The 10,667-nt window shown below is 57.2% G+C and overlaps 1 protein-coding gene across 1 annotated transcript in view; it reads right to left on the bottom strand.

Annotated features, from left to right (window-relative positions):
• Positions 1-282: 282 nt before the first annotated feature.
• Positions 283-10,667, bottom strand: part of BMP7 (bone morphogenetic protein 7) — a 70,789-nt gene continuing 60,404 nt past the window's right edge. The window contains exons 4-7 of the mRNA XM_024559645.4: positions 8,652-8,849; positions 5,394-5,470; positions 5,087-5,197; positions 283-2,278 (exon numbers count right to left, since the gene is read on the bottom strand). Of these exons, the coding sequence (XP_024415413.2) occupies positions 2,129-2,278; positions 5,087-5,197; positions 5,394-5,470; positions 8,652-8,849 (536 nt within the window). The 3' untranslated portion in view covers positions 283-2,128. The remainder of the gene's footprint in view (positions 2,279-5,086; positions 5,198-5,393; positions 5,471-8,651; positions 8,850-10,667) is intronic.

The raw sequence follows: 10,667 nt of genomic DNA, 5'->3' as shown, positions 1-10,667 counted from the left end.
GCTGACAGCTGCACTCCGGGTAACCCAGGCAAGGACCTTTGTAGTGGAGCCTACTGAGTCCACGTTGGGTGTTGGGCCCCATCCCTCCTGCCCCGAGCCCCACACAGCTGCACCGCATACGCGCGCGTGCCCATCTCCCCGGGGCCTGGATGGTAAACAGCGTGTGAACGGCGGGGGCCAGGCAGAGGGTGCTCAGCAGCCCGAGAGAACGCCAGTGTCCGGAGTTGAGAGGAAAAAACAACACACACAGACATACACAGGCCCAAGAAGCAGAACCAAATGCCTCCTTTTATTGCAAAGTCAAACCCCTTTTTATTTCATCTCTTTATACAGGATTCTCGCTGAGGACTGCTCTATGCAACAGCTGGAGGTACATGGGTCCGATCGTTAATAAATAGTCTTAAATAAGAAAATAAGCAGGTTGGAGGGAAGCGAGCTCATCGTCCCAAACAAGCGACTGGTGGAGGGTCTAGAAAGAGCCTCTGATGGACATAAATAATTTCTTTGTTTTGTAACAACTATTTACACATTTCAATGTACAAACGATGCTAACCAGAGGCCGTTTGGCCTAATGGGGAGAAAACTTGCATCAAGAGGCAATCACAGGAAAGCCTCAGATCTGCCAACAGACAAAACACAATGTAACAAAAACCGCAACTCTGCCCTGCTGATCAAGCAGAGGAAGGCTGCAGCCCAAGCTACTGAAGAAGAAAAAACAAAAGGAAGTAAAAAACAAAGTTTCCCCAAAGTTTCCAGTGACCCACTGAATCGTGGAGGAAAAACAGTTCCCACTAGAGCAGGCTCCAGGGACCTTCTGGGGAACCCCAGTCTTTATTCACGGATAGCCCCATGCACAGCAAGCCCTGTGCTGGAGCTGGGGGCAGGGTGGGGTGCACACGATTTAGGGGGCCCACTGGCCAAGGTGTGGAAGGCTCTTGCTAAGAGCTATGTCAGAAATGGCACCTTTAAATCAGGACGCCAGATTAGGACGTCACTCTCAAAAGGCTTCTAGGTCCTTCCATTTGAGATTTGTGCCCAGCACACCCGACACCCAGCATCCCTCCCACTAGGCTTCAAAGGGCTGACTGCTTGCAGAGCCCACTGTAGGGGCCTGCCAATGAAAAGAGGGGGCCTCGGAGGCCCAGTCTGAACCCAAACTTCAGAACACAGCCGGGAGCGAACAACAGACCAGCCTCCTTGAGGCACAGATGGCAGCCCTAGTGAGAGCTAGGTTTCCTTGGAGCTTCTTTAAACAGGGCCACGTGGGCCAGTGGTCAGGGTCAAGTTGCAGATTCTGGCCGAATGCTGCCATCCTCCACGCTGCCCTTCACACCGACGTCCTGGCGTGGAGGTGTGGAGGGGTGCGGGAGAAATGCTTGCAAACATCTGCGGGGGCTTCAGTGCCTGTTTTTAATTTCTGCCACCCCATGCCCCGCTGAATGACCAAACAGGTTTCCTTCAAGGTCACACGCCCTTTCCCACCCCAGCCAAACCTGGGATTTGGGCAAGTCCACCTAAGCCCTGGGTCTCTGGAAACCTCAGACGAAACCCAAATGGAACGAAGAGGGGGCCTCTCCCCTCACTCTGCCGGCCACGGCTTCTGTTTATGAACTCAGAGTAAACCAAGAAATGGGAATAAATCGTTTAGGAAAACATATCTGTAACATCCTAACCATTTTCATTCATTCGTTTTATTGGGGCATTTATTACAGGAACTTCCGAGTCACTCTTCCTCCGGCACAGGTGCCCACGTGCCCACCCTCGCCACGCCCCCTTCCGCCGCTGCTGGGCGGCCTGGCCACAGGGCACCCCTAGTCACCCTGGGGGCAGGTCAGCACCCAGCCCGCAACCGTGGTGGGCAGTTTCTCTTTATATATAGTTCTTCCTGTTAGGTTTTGCCTGCAGCAGCTGGTCGGGTCTTGTCCGTAGGGTGACGATGAAAAACTGATCAAAAGCCACTTGCCGCCCTGGTACTCCTGCACCGTGCAAGTCGGGGCGGGGGATAGGAAGGTGCGGCAAAGGGCGGTCGGTCTGCTGGCTCCCTGCAGCTGTGGGCAGGGCGGCCGTGGGGTGGTGAGATGTGGGACCCAGGAAAACGTGGCCCCGCAGGGTCTAACTTCCAGGGGGGCTAATGGCAGCCGCAGGCCCGCACGACCATGTTTCTGTATTTCTTCAGGATGACATTGGAGCTGTCGTCGAAGTAGAGGACGGAGATGGCGTTGAGCTGAGTCGGGGCGCAGCAAGGCTTGGGCACCGTGTCCGGGTTGATGAAGTGGACCTGGAACACACACCAAACATTGGCCGCGGTCAGACTCGGGCCCTCACTTCTCTCTGGCTTCCTTATGTCTGCAAGGGACAGGTACGGCTAGGGCAAATGACCTCGGCAACACCCACCGAGCAGGCCTGGAGCCAGAGCTCTCTCCGGGGGGTGGGGGGGTGGGGAGATGCCCTGGGCACTGTAAGATGTTTAATAGCACCCCTGGGCTCCAAAGCCTGAAACACGCCACCCCAGCCCCAACTCACACCGTCCAAAAGGACAGTTAGATGTCAAATATCCCCGAGGGCCAAAACCGCCCCCCGTGGAGAACCACTGGGCTGGACCAGGGCCAGCCTTCGGGCCCAACCCTGCCCCACTGCCCGGTTTTGTGAATAAGGCTTTATTGGCGCCCCGCCACGCCCATTCACAGGTGCATCTGGGTTCAAGGGCAGAGCTCAGCAGCTGCAACTTAGGACTCTCAAAGTCAAAAATATTTACTCTGGGCCTTTTCAGAAAGGGGTTGTTGCTCCTGTTCAAGAAAAACATAATGCAAGTCCCACAGGTGGTTTTCAAAGTTCTCGCAGCCACACTTAAAAACGTGGGGAAGAAACAGATGAAATTCATTTAAATATTACGCAGGTCAAGAGCTCGGGAGCCACGTGTGAACAGGTTACTGCATTGGATGGCGCCAGTCTAGACTCCACTAGGCTATTTTGCCTCTTGAACAAGAGCAATAGGAGGAACGGCAGGTGGGCAAACACCTGGGAGACGTCAACAAGCAAGGGGTGAACCCCGAGGCAGGAATGAAGAAAGAAGCCGCCAGTCACTCAGGTTTGCTGCTCCATCTCACTCCCGGGCTTCCGTGAGCCTTATAGAGGAGGAGGGTTGGGGGCCAACAAACTCAATGCCTACAGGGACCACAGGGACGTCGCTGAGGAGTGAATGAGGCCAGGAGTGAGACAACAGGGAAGAGTGAGGACTGGGGCAAACTAAAGGTCTCTCTTCTTCAGCCACAGACTGACCCAGACTGACCGTGGCAACCAAAGCCCGTGCGATCAGACGTGCCAGCTATTTGGGACGGGCCGGGGACGGCTGTTTTGTTTCTAGGGGAAAGGTCTGGGTCTCCAGAACATACCACGTGCGCCCAGTGAGCGTATTCGGCTCACCAGCCTTGGCCTGGGGCCTCCGACTCAGGCCCGCAGCCCCAGGCCCGCACCCTTTCTGAACGTTTTATTGCGGACAGTTTCAAAGCCTAACGTCGAAACCTCCCCCCAGCTTTTCCACCCGGAATACTTTTGAAGCATACCCCAGATGTCAGCTGATTTTGCTTATGTTTTGCTAGGGCTCCCTAGAAAATAAGGAGTCGCCCCTTTGAAAATATGACCCTCGTTTTGGAATAATCGGAGGATTCGGTTTGACTCTGGCGGTCCTTGGTAGAACGTGGATTGAGTGGGTGGTCACAAGCCCACAAAGGCGGGGTCGGAGTGCAGAGGGCTGCCTGCCCTTGGCAGCCTGGAAAACAATCCCGGCACCTCCCAAGGTCCTCAGAGCAGGACCTGAGCGGGGCCAGGGGAGCAGACCTAGGCCATAGAGCAGGCTGGGCGACTGTTCACTTCCGGTGCTCTGGAGTTTGCTGTTGGGAGAGGGAGGGGCTGGGAGAGCAATGGGAGGAAGAGGGACTTTCCCTCCAAGGGTGGGGCCCGTCCGGGTGCAAGAACCAGAGGGGCTTTTCCTCCGAGACAGGACGGAGGGGCAGGGACCAGGGGAGAGGGAGGCCAGTCACCACACGAAAGCAGCAGACTTCCATGACATACAGGACCGTGGGGCAGAAGGGTGGCCCTGGGCAGTGAGCTGCCTGTCGTCAGGAGCATTCAAGCCAGCGAGGGTCACCAGTGGTCAGGAAAGGCCCAGACAGTGTTCATGGCAGGGAGCCAGGTAACCAAGAACTTGAACCCTAGATTCAAAACTAGAGAACGAAGCCCCAAACTCTGACCACCGTTGCTGCCAGTAGGGCAGGAAGAGTAACACCTGGTTTGCATCCTCGGTGCTGGGTGCCCTGCAAAGAGCTGCAATCACATCACCGCGCTGACCCCTCCCAGGACCCCGTGAAGCCCAACCTGGAGCAGCCGGCCCCGGGCTCCCCAGCCCTTCTCTTTAAAACCCTCACACCTCTTGGCATCTTCCGGTCACCCCCTCTCTCTCTGGTTTTCTCATCTGTTCACTGATTGTTTCCCCCTCAGAAGATGAGGCCCTGAGGCAGGCACCATGTCTGTCCGTGCTGTCCCTGCACTGTCCCCTGCTCCGTCCCCTGCTCCCCAGGCCGTCCCTACAGACAGGAGACCCTCAACAAGCACAGTGAACACGCCTGCAGGACTGAACTGAGAAGTGCAAGGCTAGGAGGTGGACATGTGAGCTGTGGCAGCGTCTGGCTTGGGGATAAGCTCTTAAGCCCCCCACCCAGGGGAAGACCAGGAGCCACAGGGCAGGGACAGGCCTACGGACACGGAGCAGACAGGCTGACAGCCCAGAATAGCGGCCTGCAGATGTGCAAGGCCAGGGCCACTGCTCCGTCAGGACCGCTGACGGTCGCCCACAATAACTAAGGGACCCACGAAACTGTTCTAATTTCTTTTAAAATTAGGAGAAATAGATAAACTCTAGGGACCTTGGGGTCAAAGATCAAACACATCTGTATGTCAACACAGTAGTAAAAGATAACCATCACCTTTCTTTAACAGAGGAAGGGGCCCTCGAGATCCCCTCTGGCCCCAGCCCACAGGAGCCGCAGCAGGACGTGGTGGCCCTGCGGTCCCCAGCGGCCGCACTCACCAGTGTCTGCACGATGGCGTGGTTGGTGGCGTTCATGTAGGAGTTCAGGGGGAAGGCGCACTCCCCCTCGCAGTAGTAGGCGGCGTAGCCCTCAGGGGCGATGATCCAGTCCTGCAGGGAGGGGGGTGCTGGGGGTGTGAGGGCTGCGATCTGTACCCTAACCCCCCCCACCCCTCCCCACCCCGCCCTGGTTAGGACCCTTGACACTGGAGGCCTAACTGACGTAGATGGAGGAGCAACGCGACTCCCTGCACATGTGGGGCGCAGCCCACAGCCTTGGGGGAGCAGGGTGGGGGGCACCCCTTACCTGCCAGCCCAGGTCGCGGAAGCTGACGTACAGCTCATGCTTCTTGCAGGCCTGCCTCTGGTCAGCGCTGCTGTTCTCTGCTCGGCAGGGCAGGCCGCGGGGAAGAGCAGGAAACACACAGGCGTTAGTCTCCTCAGCCTAAGGCCGCGCTGTGCACAGCCGAGCCACAGTGGCTGCAGGGCGGGCCGGCTGTTCAGCCACAAAGGCCTTCAAACACATCCCCACCCCCACCCCCACCCCCCCCCCCCGCCTATGGTCCGCATGGGAGGTGCCAACGCGCCCCTCCCACCCGCAAGGCCTCAGCTCACAGAGCCCTCTGGATCCTTCTGTGGGCACTGGTTTCTTTTACACACAGATGCGGTTAGATGCTGACATCTGCCCGGATTCTGTGAGGGGGTCAAAGCCCATCCACATCCCAGGCCGGCTGCCTGGAGGGGTCAGCCCAGAGGGGTTTTGACTGACCTCACTGTGGGAGGCCGGCCCACCCCACAATGCCCAGAGAGGGCACTGACAGGGCCTGGGACAAAGCCCCTGTCGCCACTACCACCGAGAGTGAACAAGAGGGCACGAAGTGAGATCCCACTGACCTTCCAGAAAAACCCAGTGCCGAGGTCTCTGAGGCGTGAAAATGATGCACTGGGACTTTCCAGAAGTGTGTATGGTTCGCAGGCATAGGGGCTGGGGACTGAGTGCTTGTAAATATGTCGAAATTTCTCTCTGTCTCTCAGACACCGTCCCCCCCCGCCCCCCACAGCTACACTTGGTCTTTTGGGCCTTGGGTTTCAACATGAAGCGAAATATCACTTTGCTTTGCTTTAAGACAGGGCTGGAAAGCGGTGCTCAGGCCATTGCCTGTCTTTCCCCTGCTCCCAGCAGACATTGCTAATCAATCAGGGCTCAGTGGAGCCCTCATACAGCTCTGGATCCTTCTTTACATGGTGCCAGCACCAAGCAGCTGGCACTGTTGGTGCAGGAAGGGAAGGAAAGGGGAGCTCAAGAAATAGGCCCCAGCGCCGCTGCCCCTCCAGTCCTGCCCCTCCTGCCCCAATGGTCGGCGGCCAGCAGGCAAGGGGAGGCAAGGCTGCTGCTTCCTCCACCCCCAGGAGCCCGGGCCTGAGCAACCAACGAGTTACAGCTGGTGCTGGGGCTCAGGCCCCCCCCCCCCGCCCCCGCCACCGCCCCAAGGGTCACCTGGTGAAAAGGGCCAATTACCAGGGAGCTGGGTCCAATCGTGGGCGGGGCGGGGGGCAGCAAACCCAGTCTCTCGGCCCCAAACCACGGCCTGTGCAGAGCCCTGGACGGCCTCGGGGTGGGGGAGCCTCTGGGAATGAGCTTCCCGGTGGCAGCACGCAGCGCTTGTCTCCTTCCAGCGCACAAAGGGCTGCCGCGAGAGCGGAGCCGACGTGGGTGGCCTATGGCAGGACTCCCAGCTTTTCACACAGGTAAAGCCCTTCACACAGGCATGTGCGTGCTCGCATGTGCAAACGCACGCAGGGGCCCGGGCCTCCATATTCCTTTTCCTATCAAACTTCCAGGCAGGGTTTCAGTGAACATCAAACAGGGCCAGGAAGCAGAAATCCACAGGAAGGATGCAGGTGCCAGGCAAGGAAGAACAGCTGCCCTGTGAGGTAGTGAGAGACCTGTCCTGGGGGTGATGTAAATGGAGACTTGCCAGGGGTTTGGGGGGGATGTGGTAGGGAAATTGGGTCTTGAATCCTAAGTCTTTGAGGAAGCCCTGATGGAATGCCAGGACACGGAGTCTTTGCTGGGACGGAATTTGCCAGCACTTCCTGCCTGGTCGATATGGAAAGACCCTCCCGGCCCTGCTCCCCCACCGTTCTCAAGAGCATCAAAGGATGGTCTGACCACCCACACCCCACACCGTGGCTTGAAACTTGGCAATGGCTTCCAAACTTGCTTTGGATGAAGTTCAAGCTCAAGACGTGGCTCTCAAGAAGACAATTCCATTTGCTCATCTCAACAGCCCGACCGTCCCTTTGTCCCAGCCACCACGTCCTTCCCCTCTCCCTCACAGGGGCCACGCGACCTCCCACCACAGGTCTCGGCACTGGCAGATCCTGCTACCTCGAGCCCTGCAGTGAAGCCCACCCAGCCTGGCTCTTGGGCACCCGTCCGCCCCAGAGCTCTGAGCTGGGAAGTCTTCTCTGAGCCCCCAAACTGGGAGTTCCTAGTCATCACCACCGACTCTCAGGCCTGATATCAGTGTGGCTGTGAATGACAGCCACCTCCTGTGGTCCACTGTCCCCAGGGCTTTCACCGTTGAAGCCCAGCCCCCAAGAGTCCGGCCCCGAGAAGGTTTCCAACACAAAATCAGGGGTTCAGTTGGTTTTCAATGTGGGGGGTCGCAGACCCCTTTGAGAAAAGGATGATGCATCTGCCAGAAAAGAACCCCTACAGAGGCCTGTGCACAAACTCCGAGCCCCCACACCCACTGAGGTCCACCCACCTAGGTCCCGGGGGGCCAGGAGGCCCACTCCTAACAACTTCCCCACCCACAGCAACCAACTTCCCTCTCCCTCGAAGAGGAAAATGGACAGGTAGTTCGAAATCCGCTAGGTGAGGCGAAAGAAGCAGCTGATAACCTAAGGCAGATTTGGGGGTGCAGCTGCTTTGATAATCTAAATACACCCATGTCCCCCTTCTGTGCTCCCTGAGACCAACCCCAGGTCTGGGAGCCAGGAGAGTGGATAAGCTTGGCTGTGATCTCCCAACACACTGGCCAGCGGGGCTGGTCCCTGCCTGTGACCCTTCCCTGTCTCAAGACCAACCCAAAGTGCTAGGAGACGAACTCCGCCTGGAAAAACCCATATTTAACAAGTGTTCCAATTTGCTAGGAGTTTCCAATACTTTTCACCTTAAGAAATAAAATGAAAGATACAGCTAAGGCCCCCGATTTTCCTCCTGCCTGCTGCGCAGGCAGCGGCAGCCTCCCTGGGGAGCTGGTGTACCGTCTTCCCACTCCTGCTCTCCTCCATTTACCCACAGCCACTGGCTCGTCTTTTTAGAAGCGTGGTTGGCATTCTGGTATGCTCACATTTGTTACTCACGTTTCTGAATGAATTTATGACTTGTGCACAGTTAAGAGGGTGAGCTCTGGGCAGCAGCGGGGTTTGTGGATTTTGCCTCCTGCTGCATTGTTCCAGAACCATCTGTGGAGCACGTGACTTTGAATCGCTCCTCGATGGGCCCCCCTGGGTCCCTGGAGTCTGAGTTTGGACCCTCCCACCCCAGGCGTACCTGCCACGTTGGCCATCCGCAGGGCTTCCTGGTTCTTGGGCGTCTTGGAGCGGTTCTGGCCGCGCTGCCTGCCCCCTGTGGAGCGGGTGCTGCGAAGGTGGACCTCGGTGGCCTTGAAGAAGGCCACCATGAAGGGCTGCTTGTTCTGGGGCCCATGCCGCCCGATCAGGCCCGCCAACTTGGGGTTGATGCTCTGCCCTAGACCGGAAGCAGCCAGATGCATAGAAGACGTGGTTAGTGGGGGTCTCGTGTGCGCCTCACACTTCACTCATGCACTTGTTGTCCATCCACCCAGCCCTGGCTCTACACCCGGTTGTGTTAGGAGCTTAGGACACAGTGGGGGACCACACAGAGAAAACTCCCTGTCCCCGGGGCAGGCTGGCAGGAAACTCGGACCACCAGGATCCCATAGTGAAAATTCGAAGCAGGGGAGGGCGAGGAGCTAGGCTGAAGTCTGCAGAGGGTCTCGGGCTAGAGGAAGTACTACTCACATCTCCATGGGCAAAGCAAGTCACATGATCCACCTAATATCTAGAGGTGGGGCCATTCTAGGCCGGGCCAGGGAAGGCGGGAACGGCCAGCCACAAGCAGCCCTTACATCTACCACTCTCTGCACGGAAGGGCCACTTGAACAGAGAACTGGGTAACGGAGGAGGGGAGTCACAAGACTATTTGGGAAGAGGCATTCCAGGCAGGGCACATTGAGAAGGTGAATGCTCAGAGCTGGGAGCCGGGGTCGGGGTGGGGGCTGTTCAATGACACTGGCTCCTAGTTGGAGCAGAGACTGAGGGTAGGAGGGTCAAAGGGGCAGGTCATTTACTGCGTTGAACAGTGTCTCCCCCAGAACTTCAGGATGTGACCTTATTTGGAAACAGTATCTATGCAGATGAAATCAGTCAAGATTAGTTCACAGTGGATTCGGAAGGGCCCTGATCCAATGACTGGTGTGCTTAGAAGAAGGCCGTGTAAAGAGAGACAGACAGACACACACGCACACATACATGAAAGATGGCTAAGGAACACAAAAGAACTCCAGGAGCCACCAGGAGCTGAGAGAGGCAAGGCAGGACACTTCCCTGGAGCCTTGGTAGGAGCACGGTCTGGGGACAACTTGACTTTGGTCTTCCAGCTTCCAGCTGGTGAGGGACTAGGGCTCTATTGTTCTAAGCCCCCTGTGCGTGGTGTTTTGTTACTGCAGCCGCTGGGTACTCATACAATCCACATGATGTGGAAACCATGGGTGTGCGAGAGCTGAAGAGTGGGCAGCTGGAGCTGTTGGCCAAAGGCCACCTTGGGCTGCCCCAGAAGCTACGCTGTGAGGTCAAGAACCGAAGTCTGAGGGAGACCAGGGTGAGGTGTCCTGGACAGAGGGAGATGGGGAGCCAGAAGGGGTCAGATCTTCTGGTAATTCATTTTTAAATCCATCTTTAGAATGCATCTTTAATGTCTCGTTTTGAATTACTAACTCACAGGAAATTGGAGAAAAAAAAAAAGCCTGCAGGGAGGCCCCAGTTTCACCCAATGGTCTTATCACTGGAGTCCTACGTCCCCACCTGGAAAAGACCAATCTCGGGTCTATTTGGAGAGGAAAATGGAGGGAACTTGACAAGGGATCAGACGTAAAAGGTGACAAAGGGAGATGTCACACGTGACTTCTGCACGCTGGGCCTGGGCACCTGGAAGAAGGGCGGGGCCCTTTACTGAGGAGGGGAAACCGAGGCAGGGGTGGGGGACCGAACAAGCCCAGAGGAGAGGCTGGAAGGTGGCGGCGGAGCACTGCAGCCTGGGTTTGGCTCCTTAGCCGGGGGAGACGGACTTGGAACCAGGACCCGCTCTGGCCCCGTACTAACCTTCCTGGGTTCACATCCTGTCTCCGCCGGTGGTGGTAAAGTTCCAAAGAAAGATGAAGCAAGAGACAAGACAAAGAAAGCCTGTCCTTGGAGAGACAGGAGAGCCCGCGCAAGGATACCCGGCTTGGAACCGCAGCAGATGGGACGCCCCCACACTGGGCGGCAG

Source organism: Desmodus rotundus, chromosome 6 (assembly GCF_022682495.2).
Source record: "Desmodus rotundus isolate HL8 chromosome 6, HLdesRot8A.1, whole genome shotgun sequence".
Lineage (NCBI taxonomy): Eukaryota > Metazoa > Chordata > Mammalia > Chiroptera > Phyllostomidae > Desmodus > Desmodus rotundus.
The sequence above is the reverse complement of the archived record's forward strand: the minus strand, read 5'-3'. Positions and strand labels throughout refer to the sequence as shown.